Source organism: Petromyzon marinus, chromosome 66 (genome assembly GCF_048934315.1).
Source record: "Petromyzon marinus isolate PM22_M1 ecotype Great Lakes invasive population chromosome 66, UKy_Petmar_22M1.pri1.0, whole genome shotgun sequence".
NCBI classification, from domain to species: Eukaryota; Metazoa; Chordata; class Hyperoartia; order Petromyzontiformes; family Petromyzontidae; genus Petromyzon; species Petromyzon marinus.
In genome coordinates, this window is record NC_133732.1 from 5,060,584 (window position 1) to 5,079,125 (window position 18,542).

The 18,542-nt window shown below is 55.4% G+C and overlaps 1 protein-coding gene across 1 annotated transcript in view; it reads right to left on the reverse strand.

Moving 5' to 3' along the window:
- LOC116957909 (uncharacterized) overlaps positions 1 to 18,542 on the reverse strand; it is a 26,213-nt gene continuing 7,671 nt past the window's right edge. Inside the window, exons 3-8 of the mRNA XM_076054535.1 lie at positions 16,328 to 16,561; positions 11,906 to 11,928; positions 10,180 to 10,532; positions 1,483 to 1,646; positions 400 to 667; positions 1 to 227 (exon numbers count right to left, since the gene is read on the reverse strand). Coding sequence (XP_075910650.1) covers positions 1 to 227; positions 400 to 667; positions 1,483 to 1,646; positions 10,180 to 10,532; positions 11,906 to 11,928; positions 16,328 to 16,561 — 1,269 coding nt within the window. The remainder of the gene's footprint in view (positions 228 to 399; positions 668 to 1,482; positions 1,647 to 10,179; positions 10,533 to 11,905; positions 11,929 to 16,327; positions 16,562 to 18,542) is intronic.

Genomic DNA, 18,542 nt, shown 5'->3' on the forward strand with positions numbered 1-18,542 from the left:
TCATCGCTTGTCCACCACCTTCACGATGGACACCGAGCCGACCGCCCCCGCGTGGTAGACGCTCCCGCTCCAGGCGACGCCCACGGCCGGGTGCAGCGGCCGCGAGAAGGCCGCGCCGAACGAATGGAGCGGCCTCAACGAGTCGCCGCCACCGCCGCCGCATCCGAAGAAGGACAGCCGCCCGGCCTCCCAGTCCACGTAGACGCCGACCGTCCCCACGGCCTCCGCTCCCCGCCGCCGACCCGCATGCCGGCCCCGATCCCCCGGCCGGTGGCCTCCGCCGCCGCCTCCGCCGCCTCCGCCGCCTCCGCCGCCTCCTCCGCCTCGCCGCCGCTCCGCCGCCGCCTCCGCCGCCTCCGCCGCCTCCGATGCCGATGCCGCCTCCGCCGCCTCCGATGCCTCCGCCGCCTCCGCCGCCTCCGCCGCCTCCGCCGCCTCCGCCGCCTCCGCCGCCGCCGGCTTCCACGGCCGTCTCGGCGCCGGCGTGCCACGCGACCAGGGCCCCGGGCTCGCCCTGCAGGCACCAGGAGGAGGAGTTCATGCCGAGCGTGCACCGCTCCTGGCGCGGCAGCGAGCCGTAGGCGACGCCGACGAGCCAGCGGCCGGCGGCCGGCACGGCCACCTCCCAGTAGTGGCGGCCGGACGAGAAGGACTCGGAGCACAGCGCCTAGCGGTGGGGGGGGGGCGGTGGTGGGGGGGTGGTGGGGGGGTGGTGGGGGGTGGGGGGGGGGTGGGGGGGTGGGGGGTTGAGAAGCGGCACTTTATAACAATAATAATTTCGATTTGAAGCTTCGTGACTTGCAAGGATTCACTCCTTTGGTTCTTTCGGTAAAGTCACCGCCACGTAGAGAATGAGAATAAAATAATAAGAAATTGATAAAATAAAATAACACGATAAAATTCTCACGACGTTTCGGCCACAACACAAGCGGCCTTCATCAGGTGAAGGGACGAAACTGTCCTCCAGACAGTCTCATCCCCTTGTGGCCGAAACGTCGTGAGAATTGTATTGTGTCATTTTATTTTATCAATTTCTTATTATTTTATTCTCATTCTCTACGTGGCGGTGACTTTACCGAAAGAACCAAACAAGAATAATAATAACAATAATGATGATTAAAAACACGAATTGATGATCCAAGTCAGATTCATCTCGGACCGCACCGAGGTACCAGCAACCACCCAGAAGCGAAAACGCTCGAAAAACTAAAAAAAAACAACAACTTCGTTTTGCTTCACCAGGCACCACCACCACCACCACCCCCATCCGTACAGCGACCTCCCGCGCACCGGGCGAGGTCGCCGACATCTCGGCTCCCGTGCCGCGCTACGAAAGTCCACGGGGGCGGGTGGTGGGGGGGGGGGGGAAGGAGGAGGGAGCGGCCCCCCGGCCAAACCTCCCGACATCCTCCGGAACCGCACCCCTCGACCCCCTGAGGGGGGTCAACTCGGCCGCTTGCCGACCATCGGCCGGTCACCGACCTGGGGATACCACGTGTCGTGGAAGCGTTCCGGAGGATCGCGGACCTCCAGGCCCGCGCCCCGGGGGGGCTGCTCCTGCTGGGTCCACGTGGCCGTGAGGAGGTCGTCGGAGATGGCGAGCCGCGGGTGGGCCGTGTCCGGGTTCAGGGTGGGCGTGCATCCATCTGGGAGGGGCGGAGGCGGTGGAGGCGGTGGTACCGCTGCGTGGTGAGTCTGTGGGTGTCTGTGTGTGGTGAGTCTGTGTGTCTCTGTGAGTCTGTGAGTATCTGTGTGGTGAGTCTGTGGATGTCTCTGTGTGGTGAGTCTGTGTGTCTCTGTGTGGTGAGTTTGTGGTGAGTCTGTGTGGGTGTCACTGTGTGTGTGTGGTGAGTCTGTGGTGAGTCTGTGTGGGTGTCACTGTGTGTGTGTGGTGAGTCTGTGGTGAGTCTGTGTGGGTGTCTCTGTGAGTCTCTGTGAGTCTGGGTGTCTCTGTGTGGTGAGTCTGTGGGGTGTCTGTGTGAGTCTGTGGGTGTCTCTGTATGGTGAGTCTATGGGTGTCTGTGTGGTGAGTCAGTGGGTATCTGTGTGGTGAGTCTATGTGTGTCTCTGTGTGGTGAGTCTGTGGGTCTCTGTGTGGTGAGTCTGTGGGTGTCTCTGTGTGGTGAGTCAGTGGGTGTCTCTGTGAGTCTGTGTGTCTCTGTGTGGTGAGTCTGTGGATGACTCTGTGTGGTGAGTCTGTGGATGTCTCTGTGTGGTGAGTCTGTGGGTCTCTGTGTGGTGAGTTTGTGGGTCTCTGTGTGGTGAGTCTGCGGGTCTCTGTGTGGTGAGTCTGTGGGTGTCTGTGTGTGATGAGTCTGTGGGTGTCTCTGTATGGTGAGTCTGTGGGTGTCTATGTGGTGAGTCTGTGGGTCTCTGTGTGGTGAGTCTGTGGGTGTCTCTGTGTGGTGAGTCTGTGGGTCTCTGTGTGGTGAGTCTGTGGGGTGTCTCTGTGTAGTGAGTCTGTGGGTGTCTGTGTGTGATGAGTCTGTGGGTGTCTCTGTATGGTGAGTCTGTGGGTGTCTGTGTGGTGAGTCTGTGGGTGTCTCTGTGTGGTGAGTCTGTGGGTGTCTCTGTGTGGTGAGTCTGTGCGTGTTTCTGTGTGGTGAGTCTGTGGGTGTTTCTGTGTGGTGAGTCTATGGGTGTCTGTGTAGTGTCTGTGGGTCTCTGTGTGGTGAGTCTGTGGATGTCTCTGTGTGGTGAGTCTGTGGGTCTCTGTGTGGTGAGTTTGTGGGTCTCTGTGTGGTGAGTCTGTGGGTCTCTGTGTGGTGAGTCTGTGGGTCTCTGTGTAGTGAGTCTGTGGGTGTCTGTGTGTGATGAGTCTGTGGGTGTCTCTGTATGGTGAGTCTGTGGGTGTCTGTGTGGTGAGTCTGTGGGTGTCTCTGTGGGTGTCTGTGTGTGGTGAGTCTGTGCGTGTCTCTGTGTGGTGAGTCTGTGGGTGTTTCTGTGTGGTGAGTCTGTGGGTCTCTGTGTGGTGAGTCTGTGGGTGTCTCTGTGTGGTGAGTCTGTGGGTGTCTGTGTGGTGAGTCTGTGGGTGTCTCTGTGTGGTGAGTCTGTGGGTCTCTGTGTGGTGAGTCTGTGGGTGTCTCTGTGTGGTGAGTCTGTGGGTCTCTGTGTGGTGAGTCTGTGGGTCTCTGTGTGGTGAGTCTGTGGGTGTCTCTGTGTGGTGAGTCTGTGGGTCTCTGTGTGGTGAGTCTGTGGGTCTCTGTGTGGTGAGTCTGTGGGTGTCTCTGTGTGGTGAGTCTGTGGGTCTCTGTGTGGTGAGTCTGTGGGTCTCTGTGTGGTGAGTCTGTGGGTGTCTCTGTGTGATGAGTCTATGGGTCTCTGTGTGGTGAGTCTGTGGGTGTCTCTGTGTGATGAGTCTGTGGGTCTCTGTGTGGTGAGTCTGTGGGGTGTCTCTGTGTGGTGAGTCTGTGGGTCTCTGTGTGGTGAGTCTGTGGGTGTCTCTGTGTGGTGAGTCTGTGGGTCTCTGTGTGATGAGTCTGTGGGTGTCTCTGTGTGGTGAGTCTGTGGGTCTCTGTGTGGTGAGTCTGTGGGTGTCTCTGTGTGGTGAGTCTGTGGGTCTCTGTGTGATGAGTCTGTGGGTGTCTCTGTGTTGTGAGTCTGCGGGTCTCTGTGTGGTGAGTCTGTGGGTCTCTGTGTGGTGAGTCTGTGGGTGTCTCTGTGTGGTGAGTCTGTGGGTCTCTGTGTGATGAGTCTGTGGGTGTCTCTGTGTGGTGAGTCTGTGGGTCTCTGTGTGGTGAGTCTGTGGGTGTCTCTGTGTGGTGAGTCTGTGGGTCTCTGTGTGATGAGTCTGTGGGTGTCTCTGTGTGGTGAGTCTGTGGGTGTCTCTGTGTGGTGAGTCTGTGGGTGTCTCTGTGTAGTGAGTCTGTGGGTGTCTCTGTGTGGTGAGTCTGTGGGTGTCTCTGTGTGGCGAGTCTGTGGGTCTATGTGTGGTGAATCTGTGAGTCTCTGTGTGGTGAGTCTGTAGGTGTCTGTGTGATGAGTCTGTGGGTCTCTGTATGGTGATTCTGTGGGTCTCTGTGTGGTGAGTCTGTGGGTGTCTCTGTGTGGTGAGTCTGTGGGTCTCTGTGTGGTGAGTCTGTGGGTCTCTGTGTGGTGAGTCTGTGGGGTGTCTCTGTGCGGTGAGTCTGTCGGTCTCTGCGTGGTGAGTCTGTGGGTCTCTGTGTGGTGAGTCTGTGGGTCTCTGTGTGGTGAGTCTGTGGGTGTCTGTGTGGTGAGTCTGTGTGTCTCTGTGTGGTGAGTCTGTGAGTCTCTGTGTGGTGAGTCTGTGGGTGTCTGTGTGGTGAGTCTGTGTGTCTCTGTGTGGTGAGTCTGTGCGTGTTTCTGTGTGGTGAGTCTGTGGGTGTCTCTGTGTGGTGAGTCTATGGGTGTCTGTGTAGTGTCTGTGGGTCTCTGTGTGGTGAGTCTGTGTGTCTATGTGTCGTGAGTCTGTGTGTCTCTGTGTGGTGAGTCTGTGGATGTCTCTGTGTGGTGAGTCTGTGGGTCTCTGTGTGGTGAGTTTGTGGGTCTCTGTGTGGTGAGTCTGTGGATCTCTGTGTGGTGAGTCTGTGGGTCTCTGTGTAGTGAGTCTGTGGGTGTGTGTGTTTGATGAGTCTGTGGGTGTCTCTGTATGGTGAGTCTGTGGGTGTCTGTGTGGTGAGTCTGTGGGTGTCTCTGTGGGTGTCTGTGTGTGGTGAGTCTGTGGGTGTCTCTGTGTGGTGAGTCTGTGGGTGTCTCTGTGTGGTGAGTCTGTGCGTGTCTCTGTGTGGTGAGTCTGTGGGTGTTTCTGTGTGGTGAGTCTGTGGGTCTCTGTGTGGTGAGTCTGTGGGTGTCTCTGTGTGGTGAGTCTGTGGGTGTCTGTGTGGTGAGTCTGTGGGTGTCTCTGTGTGGTGAGTCTGTGGGTCTCTGTGTGGTGAGTCTGTGGGTGTCTCTGTGTGGTGAGTCTGTCGGTCTCTGTGTGGTGAGTCTGTGGGTCTCTGTGTGGTGAGTCTGTGGGTGTCTCTGTGTGGTGAGTCTGTGGGTCTCCGTGTGGTGAGTCTGTGGGTCTCTGTGTGGTGAGTCTGTGGGTGTCTCTGTGTGGTGAGTCTGTGGGTCTCTGTGTGGTGAGTCTGTGGGTCTCTGTGTGGTGAGTCTGTGGGTTTCTCTGTGTGATGAGTCTATGGGTCTCTGTGTGGTGAGTCTGTGGATGTCTCTGTGTGGTGAGTCTGTGGGTCTCTGTGTGGTGAGTTTGTGGGTCTCTGTGTGGTGAGTCTGTGGGTCTCTGTGTGGTGAGTCTGTGGGTGTCTCTGTGTGGTGAGTCTGCGGGTCTCTGTGTGGTGAGTCTGTGGGTCTCTGTGTGGTGAGTCTGTGGGTGTCTCTGTGTGGTGAGTCTGTGGGTGTCTCTGTGGGTGTCTGTGTGTGGTGAGTCTGTGGGTGTCTCTGTGTGGTGAGTCTGTGGGTGTCTCTGTGTGGTGAGTCTGTGCGTGTCTCTGTGTGGTGAGTCTGTGGGTGTTTCTGTGTGGTGAGTCTGTGGGTCTCTGTGTGGTGAGTCTGTGGGTGTCTCTGTGTGGTGAGTCTGTGGGTGTCTGTGTGGTGAGTCTGTGGGTGTCTCTGTGTGGTGAGTCTGTGGGTCTCTGTGTGGTGAGTCTGTGGGTGTCTCTGTGTGGTGAGTCTGTGGGTCTCTGTGTGGTGAGTCTGTGGGTCTCTGTGTGGTGAGTCTGTGGGTGTCTCTGTGTGGTGAGTCTGTGGGTCTCTGTGTGGTGAGTCTGTGGGTGTCTCTGTGTGATGAGTCTGTGGGTCTCTGTGTGGTGAGTCTGTGGGGTGTCTCTGTGTGGTGAGTCTGTGGGTCTCTGTGTGGTGAGTCTGTGGGTGTCTCTGTGTGGTGAGTCTGCGGGTCTCTGTGTGGTGAGTCTGTGGGTCTCTGTGTGGTGAGTCTGTGGGTGTCTCTGTGTGGTGAGTCTGTGGGTGTCTCTGTGTGGTGAGTCTGTGGGTCTCTGTGTGATGAGTCTGTGGGTGTCTCTGTGTGGTGAGTCTGTGGGTCTCTGTGTGGTGAGTCTGTGGGTGTCTCTGTGTGGTGAGTCTGTGGGTCTCTGTGTGATGAGTCTGTGGGTGTCTCTGTGTGGTGAGTCTGTGGGTGTCTCTGTGTGGTGAGTCTGTGGGTGTCTCTGTGTATTGAGTCTGTGGGTGTCTCTGTGTGGTGAGTCTGTGGGTGTCTCTGTGTGGCGAGTCTGTGGGTCTCTGTGTGGTGAGTCTGTGGGTGTCTCTGTGTGGTGAGTCTGTGGGTCTCTGTGTGGTGAGTCTGTGGGTCTCTGTGTGGTGAGTCTGTGGGTCTCTGTGTGGTGAGTCTGTGGGTCTCTGTGTGATGAGTCTGTGGGTCTCTGTGTGGTGAGTCTGTGGGTCTCTGTGTGATGAGTCTGTGGGTGTCTCTGTGCGGTGAGTCTGTGGGTCTCTGCGTGGTGAGTCTGTGGGTCTCTGTGTGGTGAGTCTGTGGGTCTCTGTGTGGTGAGTCTGTGGGTGTCTGTGTGGTGAGTCTGTGTGTCTCTGTGTGGTGAGTCTGTGAGTCTCTGTGTGGTGAGTCTGTGGGTGTCTGTGTGGTGAGTCTGTGTGTCTCTGTGTGGTGAGTCTGTGGGTGTCTCTGTGTGGTGAGTCTGTGGGTGTCTGTGTGGTGAGTCTGTGGGTCTCTGTGTGGTGAGTCTGTGGGTCTCTGTGTGGTGAGTCTGTGGGTCTCTGTGTGGTGAGTCTGTGGGTCTCTGTGTGGTGAGTCTGTGGGTCTCTGTGTGGTGAGTCTGTGGGTGTCTCTGTGTGGTGAGTCTGTGGGTGTCTCTGTGTGATGAGTCTGTGGGTCTCTGTGTGATGAGTCTGTGGGTCTCTGTGTGGTGAGTTTGTGGGTCTCTGTGTGATGAGCCTGTGGGTCTCTGTGTGGTTCAGTCTGTGGGTCTCTGTGTGGTGAGTCTGTGGGTGTCTCTGTGTGGTGAGTCTGTGGGTGTCTCTGTGTGGTGAGTCTGTGGGTGTCTGTGTGGTGAGTCTGTGGGTCTCTGTGTGGTGAGTCTGTGGGTCTCTGTGTGGTGAGTCTGTGGGTCTCTGTGTGGTGAGTCTGTGGGTCTCTGTGTGGTGAGTCTGTGGGTGTCTCTGTGTGGTGAGTCTGTGGGTGTCTCTGTGTGGTGAGTCTGTGGGTGTCTCTGTGTGATGAGTCTGTGGGTCTCTGTGTGATGAGTCTGTGGGTCTCTGTGTGGTGAGTTTGTGGGTCTCTGTGTGATGAGCCTGTGGGTCTCTGTGTGGTTCAGTCTGTGGGTCTCTGTGTGGTGAGTCTGTGGGTGTCTCTGTGTGGTGAGTCTGTGGGTCTCTGTGTGATGAGTCTGTGGGTCTCTGTGTGGTGAGTCTGTGGGTGTCTCTGTGTGGTGAGTCTGCGGGTCTCTGTGTGGTGAGTCTGTGGGTCTCTGTGTGGTGAGTCTGTGGGTGTCTCTGTGTGGTGAGTCTGTGGGTGTCTCTGTGTGGTGAGTCTGTGGGTGTCTCTGTGTAGTGAGTCTGTGGGTGTCTCTGTGTGGTGAGTCTGTGGGTGTCTCTGTGTGGCGAGTCTGTGGGTCTCTGTGTGGTGAGTCTGTGAGTCTCTGTGTGGTGAGTCTGTGGGTCTCTGTGTGGTGAGTCTGTGGGTGTCTCTGTGTGGTGAGTCTGTGGGTGTCTCTGTGTGGCGAGTCTGTGGGTCTCTGTGTGGTGAGTCTGTGGGTGTCTCTGTGTGGTGAGTCTGTGGGTCTCTGTGTGGTGAGTCTGTGGGTCTCTGTGTGGTGAGTCTGTGGGTCTCTGTGTGGTGAGTCTGTGGGTCTCTGTGTGATGAGTCTGTGGGTCTCTGTGTGGTGAGTCTGTGGGTCTCTGTGTGATGAGTCTGTAGGGTGTCTCTGTGCGGTGAGTCTGTGGGTCTCTGCGTGGTGAGTCTGTGGGTCTCTGTGTGGTGAGTCTGTGGGTCTCTGTGTGGTGAGTCTGTGGGTGTCTGTGTGGTGAGTCTGTGTGTCTCTGTGTGGTGAGTCTGTGAGTCTCTGTGTGGTGAGTCTGTGGGTGTCTGTGTGGTGAGTCTGTGTGTCTCTGTGTGGTGAGTCTGTGGGTGTCTCTGTGTGGTGAGTCTGTGGGTGTCTGTGTGGTGAGTCTGTGGGTCTCTGTGTGGTGAGTCTGTGGGTCTCTGTGTGGTGAGTCTGTGGGTCTCTGTGTGGTGAGTCTGTGGGTCTCTGTGTGGTGAGTCTGTGGGTCTCTGTGTGGTGAGTCTGTGGGTGTCTCTGTGTGGTGAGTCTGTGGGTGTCTCTGTGTGATGAGTCTGTGGGTCTCTGTGTGATGAGTCTGTGGGTCTCTGTGTGGTGAGTTTGTGGGTCTCTGTGTGATGAGCCTGTGGGTCTCTGTGTGGTTCAGTCTGTGGGTCTCTGTGTGGTGAGTCTGTGGGTGTCTCTGTGTGGTGAGTCTGTGGGTGTCTCTGTGTGGTGAGTCTGTGGGTGTCTGTGTGGTGAGTCTGTGGGTCTCTGTGTGGTGAGTCTGTGGGTCTCTGTGTGGTGAGTCTGTGGGTCTCTGTGTGGTGAGTCTGTGGGTCTCTGTGTGGTGAGTCTGTGGGTGTCTCTGTGTGGTGAGTCTGTGGGTGTCTCTGTGTGGTGAGTCTGTGGGTGTCTCTGTGTGATGAGTCTGTGGGTCTCTGTGTGATGAGTCTGTGGGTCTCTGTGTGGTGAGTTTGTGGGTCTCTGTGTGATGAGCCTGTGGGTCTCTGTGTGGTTCAGTCTGTGGGTCTCTGTGTGGTGAGTCTGTGGGTGTCTCTGTGTGGTGAGTCTGTGGGTCTCTGTGTGATGAGTCTGTGGGTCTCTGTGTGGTGAGTCTGTGGGTGTCTCTGTGTGGTGAGTCTGCGGGTCTCTGTGTGGTGAGTCTGTGGGTCTCTGTGTGGTGAGTCTGTGGGTGTCTCTGTGTGGTGAGTCTGTGGGTGTCTCTGTGTGGTGAGTCTGTGGGTGTCTCTGTGTAGTGAGTCTGTGGGTGTCTCTGTGTGGTGAGTCTGTGGGTGTCTCTGTGTGGCGAGTCTGTGGGTCTCTGTGTGGTGAGTCTGTGAGTCTCTGTGTGGTGAGTCTGTGGGTCTCTGTGTGGTGAGTCTGTGGGTGTCTCTGTGTGGTGAGTCTGTGGGTCTCTGTGTGGTGAGTCTGTGGGTCTCTGTGTGGTGAGTCTGTGGGTCTCTGTGTGGTGAGTCTGTGGGTCTCTGTGTGATGAGTCTGTGGGTCTCTGTGTGGTGAGTCTGTGGGTCTCTGTGTGATGAGTCTGTAGGGTGTCTCTGTGCGGTGAGTCTGTGGGTCTCTGCGTGGTGAGTCTGTGGGTCTCTGTGTGGTGAGTCTGTGGGTCTCTATGTGATGAGTCTGTGGGTCTCTGCGTGGTGAGTCTGTGGGTCTCTGTGTGGTGAGTCTGTGGGTCTCTGTGTGGTGAGTCTGTGGGTGTCTGTGTGGTGAGTCTGTGTGTCTCTGTGTGGTGAGTCTGTGAGTCTCTGTGTGGTGAGTCTGTGGGTGTCTGTGTGGTGAGTCTGTGTGTCTCTGTGTGGTGAGTCTGTGGGTGTCTCTGTGTGGTGAGTCTGTGGGTGTCTGTGTGGTGAGTCTGTGGGTCTCTGTGTGGTGAGTCTGTGGGTCTCTGTGTGGTGAGTCTGTGGGTCTCTGTGTGGTGAGTCTGTGGGTCTCTCTGTGTGGTGAGTCTGTGGGTCTCTGTGTGGTTCAGTCTGTGGGTCTCTGTGTGGTGAGTCTGTGGGTGTCTCTGTGTGGTGAGTCTGTGGGTCTCTGTGTGGTGAGTCTGTGTGTCTCTGTGTGGTGAGTCTGTGGGTGTCTCTGTGTGGTGAGTCTGTGGGTGTCTGTGTGGTGAGTCTGTGGGTCTCTGTGTGGTGAGTCTGTGGGTCTCTGTGTGGTGAGTCTGTGGGTCTCTGTGTGGTGAGTCTGTGGGTCTCTCTGTGTGGTGAGTCTGTGGGTCTCTGTGTGGTTCAGTCTGTGGGTCTCTGTGTGGTGAGTCTGTGGGTGTCTCTGTGTGGTGAGTCTGTGGGTCTCTGTGTGGTGAGTCTGTGGGTCTCTCTGTGTGGTGAGTCTGTGGGTCTCTGTGTGGTTCAGTCTGTGGGTGTCTCTGTGTGGTGAGTCTGTGGGTGTCTCTGTGTGATGAGTCTGTGGGTGTCTCTGTGTGGTGAGTCTGTGGGTGCCTCTCTGCGGTGATTCTAACTCCGACGTCCGGCCTCACAGTTCTTGATGTAGCTTCTTCTGCTCGTGGCTTCCCTGCCACTGCCGCTGCTGCCGCCGCCGAGGCTGCCGCTGCTCCTCCTCCGGAAAAGATTCCCGAGCGCGGCGCGGAGTTGTGGCAACTGGAGGGGCTCCACTCGCTCCCTGGAGCCCAAGCCGGAGCCCGGGCGAAGCCTCCTCCACCCCCCCTCCCCCACCCCGCCGATCGACTCCTCGTCGGCCTCCTTGGGCCCGCTGGGCCCCGCTAGGAAGTCCAGAATCTTGTCCACGTAAGCCTCACTTCGAGAGGACTCGGCAAAGTGCAGACCCGGTCGGACGGGCGGGTCCAGGGGAGACTGGCTCAGGGTCAGTAGCCTTGGTTGGTTAGGGGGTGGGGTGGTGGAGAGAATTGGGGGGATTGGGGTGGGGGAGGGTGGTTTGGTTGAGTTGTTCGACCAAACTTCAGCATGCTGGTCAGTGATGGAGGCGAACGTCGAGTGTGGGTGTGGATGAGTGAGTGGGTAGGTGAGTGAGTGCATGGGTGAGTGATAGAATGGGTGAGTGATAGAATGGGTGAGTGAGTGGGTGGGTAGGTCAGTGAGTGAATGGGTGAGTGATCGAATGGGTGGGTGAGTGGGTAGGTCAGTGAGTGAATGGGTGAGTGATCGAATGGTTGAGTGAGTGAGTGGGTAGGTGAGTGAGTGAATGGGTGAGTGATAGAATGGGTGAGTGAGTGGGTAGGTGAGTGAGTGAATGGGTGAGTGATAGAATGGGTGAGTGAGTGGGTGGGTAGGTCAGTGAGTGAATGGGTGAGTGATAGAATGGGTGAGTGAGTGGGTGGGTAGGTCAGTGAGTGAATGGGTGAGTGATAGAATGGGTGAGTGATAGAATGGGTGAGTGAGTGGGTGGGTAGGTCAGTGAGTGAATGGGTGAGTGAGTGAGTGGGTGAGTGATCGAAATGGTGAGTGAGTGGGTGAGTGGTCTGGTGAGTGCGTGACTGGGTGTGAGTGGGTGAGTGAGTCGGTGAATGGGTGAGTAATTGGGTGAGTGAGCAAGTGAGTGTGTGACTGGGTCTGAGTGAGTGGGTGAGTGAGTGGGTGAATGTGTGAGTGAGTGGGTGGGTGAGTGGGTGTGTGGGCGGATGAGTGAGTAAACGGGTGAGTGCCCAAGTGAGTGTGTGACTGGGTGTGAGTGGGTTAATGTGGGTGAGTGAGTGGGTGAGTGAGTGAGTGGGTGAGTGAATGGGTGGGTGAGTGAGTGAGTGGGTGAGTGAGTGAGTGTGTGAGTGAGTGGGTGGGTGAGTGAGTGAGTGAGTGGGTGAGTGAGTGGGTGAGTGAGTGAGTGGGTGGGTGAGTGAGTGAGTGGGTGTGTAAGTGAGTGAGTGGGTGGGTGAGTGAGTGGGTGAGTGAGTGAGTGAGTGGGTGAGTGAGTGAGTGGGTGAGTGAGTGAGTGGGTGAGTGAGTGTGTGGGTGAGTGTGTGGGTGTGTGGGTGAGTGTGTGGGTGAGTGGGTGGGTGAGTGGGTGGGTGAGTGAGTGAGTGCGTGGATGAATGATTGGGTGAGTGAGTGGGTGAGTGAGTGGGTGAGTGAGCAGGTGAAAGGCTGAGCCTGTTGAGTGAGCATTGAGCTGTCACGCAAAGGGCGAGATACGAACCTAGGGGCGTCGTTGAAGCGATTGAATTTGAGGGTGCAAATCACCCAATAGGGTTCCGTTAAAGGGTTGAGTGAGTCACAGAGGAAGCGACTTACCTTTCACCATCTTTCATATAGCCCTAAACACACGCACAAAGACAACCCGGCCGTTAGTCTGCTGTAAATTAAGTACAACAAACTCAACACGTTCAATAGCAAAAACCGTGCGTTCGTGTGTGTGTTGAAGAGCGGCAGTGTGGGGGTTAGTGAGCTGCGCTACGAACCCGGTAACCCGAGTTCGTTTAAAAAAGCTCCCTCCTTCATCAACAGCTCTCTCCTTCATCCACAGCTTTCTCCTTCATCCACAACTCTCTCCTTCATCAACAGCTCTCTCCTTCATCCACAGCTCTCTCCTTCTTCATCCACAGCCCTCTCCTTCATCCACAGCTCTCTCCTTCATCCACAGCCCTCTCCTTCATCCACAGCTCTCTCCTTCATCCACAGCTCTCTCCTTCTTCATCCACAGCTCTCTCCTTCATCCACAGCTCTCTCCTTCATCCACAGCTCTCTCCTTCATCCACAGCTCTCTCCTTCAGCCACAGCCCTCTCCTTCATCCACAGCTCTCTCCTTCATCCACAGCTCCCTCCTTCATCCACAGCTCTCTCCTTCATCCACAGCTCTCTCCTTCAGCCACAGCCCTCTCCTTCATCCACAGCTCTCTCCTTCATCCACAGCTCTCTCCTTCATCTACAGCTTTCTCCTTCATCGACAGCTCTCTCCTTCAGCCACAGCCCTCTCCTTCATCCACAGCTCTCTCCTTCTTCATCCACAGCTCTCTCCTTCATCCACAGCTCTCTCCTTCACCCACAGCTCTCTCCTTCATCCACAGCTCCCTCCTTCATCCACAGCTCTCTCCTTCATCCACAGCTCTCTCCTTCACCCACAGCTCTCTCCTTCATCCACAGCTCTCTCCTTCATCCACAGCTGCCTCCTTCATCCACAGCTCTCTCCTTCATCCACAGCACTCTCCTTCATCAACAGCTCTCTCCTTCATCCACAGCTCTCTCGTTCACCCACAGCTCCCTCCTTCATCCACAGCTCCCTCCTTCACCCACAGCTCTCTCCTTCATCCACAGCTCCCTCCTCCATCCAGAGCTCCCTCCTTCATCCACAGCTGCCTCCTTCATCAACAGCTGCCTCCTTCATCCACAGCTCTCTCCTTCATCCACAGCTCTCTCCTCCATCCGCAGCTCTCTCCTTCATCCGCAGCTCTCTCCTTCATCCACAGCTCCCTCCTTCATCCACAGCTCCCTCCTTCATTCACAGCTCTCTCCTTCATCCACAGCTCTCTCCTTCATCCACAGCTCTCTCCTTCACCCATAGCTCCCTCCTTCATCCACAGCTCCCTCCTTCATCCACATCTCTCTTCTTCATCCACAGCTCCCTCCTTCATCCACAGTTCCCTCCTTCATTCACAGCTCCCTCCTTCATTCACAGCTCTCTCCTTCATCCACAGCTCCCTCCTTCATCCACATCTCTCTCCTTCATCCACAGCTCCCTCCTTCATCCACAGCTCCCTCCTTCATTCACAGCTCCCTCCTTCATTCACAGCTCTCTCCTTCATCCACAGCTCCCTCCTTCATCCACAGCTCTCTCCTTCATCCACAGCTCCCTCCTTCATCCACAGCTCTCTCCTCCATCCGCAGCTCTCTCCTTCATCCACAGCTCTCTCCTTCATTCACAGCGCCCTCCTTCATTCACAGCTCTCTCCTTCATCCACAGCTCCCTCCTTCATCCACAGCTCCCTCCTTCATTCACAGCTCTCTCCTTCATCCACAGCTCTCTCCTTCATCCACAGCTCTCTCCTTCATCCACAGCTCCCTCCTTCATCCACAGCTCTCTCCTCCATCCGCAGCTCTCTCCTTCATCCATAGCTCTCTCCTTCATCCACAGCTCTCTCCTTCATCCACAGCTCCCTCCTTCATCCACATCTCTCTTCTTCATCCACAGCTCCCTCCTTCATCCACAGCTCCCTCCTTCATTCACAGCTCCCTCCTTCATTCACAGCTCTCTCCTTCATCCACAGCTCCCTCCTTCATCCACAGCTCTCTCCTTCATCCACAGCTCCCTCCTTCATCCACAGCTCTCTCCTCCATCCGCAGCTCTCTCCTTCATCCACAGCTCTCTCCTTCATTCACAGCTCCCTCCTTCATTCACAGCTCTCTCCTTCATCCACAGCTCCCTCCTTCATCAACAGCTCCCTCCTTCATTCACAGCTCTCTCCTTCATCCACAGCTCCCTCCTTTATCCACAGCTTTCTCCTTCATCCACAGCTCCCTCCTTCATCCACAGCTCTCTCCTCCATCCGCAGCTCTCTCCTTCATCCGCAGCTCTCTCCTTCATCCACAGCTCTCTCCTTCATCCACAGCTCCCTCCTTCATCAACAGCTCCCTCCTTCATCCACAGCTCTCTCCTTCATCCACAGCTCTCTCCTTCATCCACAGCTCTCTCCTTCATCCACAGCTCTCTCCTTCATCCACAGCTCTCTCCTTAATCCACAGCTCCCTCCTTCACCCACAGCTCTCTCCTTCATCCACAGCTCTCTCCTTCATTCACAGCTCCCTCCTTCATCAACAGCTATCTCCTTCATCCACAGCTCTCTCCTTCATCCACAGCTCCCTCCTTCATTCACAGCTCTCTCCTTCATCCACAGCTCTCTCCTTCATCCACAGCTCTCTCCTTCTTCATCCACAGCTCCCTCCTTCATCCACAGCTCTCTCCTTCATCCACAGCTCTCTCCTTCATCCACAGCTCCCTCCTTCATTCACAGCTCTCTCCTTCATCCACAGCTCTCTCCTTCATCCACAGCTCTCTACTTCACCCATAGCTTCCTCCTTCATCCACAGCTCCCTCCTTCATCCACATCTCTCTCCTTCATCCACAGCTCCCTCCTTCATCCACAGCTCCCTCCTTCATTCACAGCTCCCTCCTTCATTCACAGCTCTCTCCTTCATCCACAGCTCCCTCCTTCATCCACAGCTCTCTCCCTCATCCACAGCTCCCTCCTTCATCCACAGCTCTCTCCTCCATCCGCAGCTCTCTCCTTCATCCACAGCTCTCTCCTTCATTCACAGCGCCCTCCTTCATTCACAGCTCTCTCCTTCATCCACAGCTCCCTCCTTCATCCACAGCTCCCTCCTTCATTCACAGCTCTCTCCTTCATCCACAGCTCTCTCCTTCATCCACAGCTCTCTCCTTCATCCACAGCTCCCTCCTTCATCCACAGCTCTCTCCTCCATCCGCAGCTCTCTCCTTCATCCATAGCTCTCTCCTTCATCCACAGCTCTCTCCTTCATCCACAGCTCCCTCCTTCATCAACAGCTCCCTCCTTCATCCACAGCTCTCTCCTTCATCCACAGCTCTCTCCTTCATCCACAGCTCTCTCCTTCATCCACAGCTCTCTCCTTCATCCACAGCTCTCTCCTTCATTCACAGCTCGCTCCTTCATCAACAGCTCTCTCCTTCATCCACAGCTCTCTCCTTCATCCACAGCTCTCTCCTTCTTCATCCACAGCTCCCTCCTTCATCAACAGCTCCCTCCTTCATCCACAGCTCTCTCCTTCATCCACAGCTCTCTCCTTCATCCACAGCTCTCTCCTTCATCCACAGCTCTCTCCTTCATCCACAGCTCTCTCCTTCATTCACAGCTCGCTCCTTCATCAACAGCTCTCTCCTTCATCCACAGCTCTCTCCTTCATCCACAGCTCTCTCCTTCTTCATCCACAGCTCCCTCCTTCATCCACAGCTCTCTCCTTCATCCACAGCTCTCTCCTTTATCCACAGCTCTCTCCTTCATCCACAGCTCTCTCCTTCATCCACAGCTCCCTCCTTCATCCACAGCTCTCTCCTTCATCCACAGCTCTCTCCTTCATCCACAGCTCTCTCCTTCATCCACAGCTCTCTCCTTCATCCACAGCTCTCTCCTTGACCCACAGCTCTCTCCTTCATCCACAGCTCTCTCCTTCATCCACGGCTCTCTCCTTCATCCACAGCTCTCTCCTTCATCCACAGCTCTCTCCTTCATCCACAGCTCTCTCCTTCATCCACAGCCCCCTCCTTCATCCACAGCTCTCTCCTGGACCCACAGCTCTCTCCATTGAAAAATAATGACGATTAAATTATTATTGAAAAAAATAGTAATTAAATTATAATGAGAAAAAATAAAAAAATAAATGTCTTATAATGAAAAAATAACGATGAAAAAATAACAATGAAAAATACATTAGTGAAAAATAATTATGGAAATATTAATGGTCCTCTCTTTTTTTTAAAGAACAATGAAAACATTACAATAAAATCATTATTGTTGCAAAAAAAAATGAATGAATGAAGCGATGGGAAAAATTAATAATTTATCGAATAAATAACGACGACGTGAACAATCCTCGCGCGGGGAAAAAAACAACAATTGTCTACGTGATGTCCGACGTTTCGGGCAACGCCCCCTCCACCCCGAGGTCTCATTCCAGCGCAGTCACCCGGATGAAGGCCACGTGGTTCTCCGTCGCCTCGAGCTCGTGCACGGAACCCAGCGCCTCCTGGAGGAGTCCCAGCTCCGCGCGGAGCCTCGCGGCCTCGGCGCGGAGCTCCGCCTCCTTGGCGCGGAGCTCCGCCCGGGGCGTCGCCAGAGCCGAGAGGCGCTCCGCTGTCAGCAGCCCCAGCAGGGAGTCGAACTTGGCGGCCAGGCGAGACTCGGTCGCCACGCACGACTCCTGGTGGTGGTGGTGGTGAGACGTGGTGGTGGTGGTGGTGAGACGTGGTGGTGGTGGTGGTGAGACGTGGTGGTGGTGGTGAGACGTGGTGGTGGTGGTGGTGGTGAGACGTGGTGGTGGTGAGACGTGGTGGTTGTTGGTGGTGGGGGTGGTGGTGGTGGTGGTTGTGGTGGTGGTGTTTGTGGTGGTGGTGAGCCGTGGTGGTGGGGGTGGTGGTGGTGGGGGTGGTGGTGGTGGTGAGACGTGGTGGTGGTGGTGTTTGTGGTGGTGGTGTTTGTGGTGGTGGTGGTGTTTGTGGTGGTGGGGGTGGTGGTGTTTGTAGTGGTGGTGGTTGTGGTGGTAGTGGTGGTGTTGGTGGTGTTTGTGGTGGTGGTGGTGTTTGTGGTGTTGGTTGTTGGTGGTGTTTGTGGTGGTAGTGGTGGTGTTGGTGGTGTTTGTGGTGGTGGTGGTTGTTGGTGCTGTTTGTGGTGGTGGTGTTTGTGGTGGTGGTGGTGATGGTGGTGGTGTTTGTGGTCCCCGGGCCTCCCCTAGGTCGACTCGGCCTAAAATGAGTGTGTGGTCAACATCGTCACTGGAGAGATTGTTCCATCTCACTCCCTTCTACACCCGTGTGTGGACTAATCTCCATCTGTTCCATCTCACTCCCTTCTACACCCGTGTGTGGACTAATCTCCATCTGTTCCATCTCACTCACCTTCTACACCGTGGGTGGACTAATCTCCATCTGTTCCATCTCGCTCCCTTCAACACCGTGTGTGGACTAATCTCCATCTGTTCCATCTCGCTCCCTTCTACACCGTGTGTGGACTAATCTCCATCTGTTCCATCTCACTCCCTTCTACACCCGTGTGTGGACTAATCTCCATCTGTTCCATCTCACTCCCTTCTATACCCGTGTGTGGACTAATCTCCATCTGTTACATCTCGCTCCCTTCTATACCCGTGTGTGGACTAATCTCCATCTGTTCCATCTCGCTCCCTTCTACACCGTGTGTGGACTAATCTCAATCTGTTCCATCTCACTCCCTTCTACACCGTGTGTGGACTAATCTCCATCTGTTCCACTTCGCTCCCTTCTACCCCGTGGGTGGACTAATCTCCATCTGTTCCATCTCGCTCCCTTCTACACCGTGTGTGGACTAATCTCCATCTGTTCCATCTCGCTCCCTTCTACACCGTGTGTGGACTAATCTCAATCTGTTCCATCTCACTCCCTTCTACACCGTGTGTGGACTAATCTCCATCTGTTCCATCTCACTCCCCTTCTACCCCGTGTGTGGACTAATCTCCATCTGTTCCATCTTACTTCACCTTCTACACCGTGTGTGGACTAATCTCCATCTGTTCCATCTCGCTCCCTTCTACACCGTGTGTGGAATAATCTCCATCTGTTCCATCTCGCTCCCTTCTACCCCGTGGGTGAACTAATCTCCATCTGTTCCATCTCACTCCCTTCTACCCATGGGTGGACTAATCTCCATCTGTTCCATCTCGCTCCCTTCTACCCCGTGAGTGGACTAATCGCCATCTGTTCCACCTCGCTCCCTTCTACACCCGTGTGTGGACTAATCTCCATCTGTTCCATCTCGCTCCCTTCTACCCGTGTGTGAACTAATCTCCATCTGTTCCATCTCGCTCCCTTCTACACCGTGGGTGGACTAATCTCCATCTGTTCCATCTTGCTCCCATCTACCCCGTGTGTGGACTAATCTCCATCTGTTCCATCTCACTCCCTTCTATACCCGTGGGTGGACTAATCTCCATCTGTTCCATCTCACTCCCTTCTACACCGTGTGTGGACTAATCTCCATCTGTTCCATCTCACTCCCTTCTATACCCGTGGGTGGACTAATCTCCATCTGTTCCATCTCACTCCCTTCTACCACGGGTGTGGACTAATCTCCATCTGTTCCTTCTCACTCCCTTCTACACCGTGTGTGGACTAATCTCCATCTGTTCCATCTCACTCCACCTTCTACAC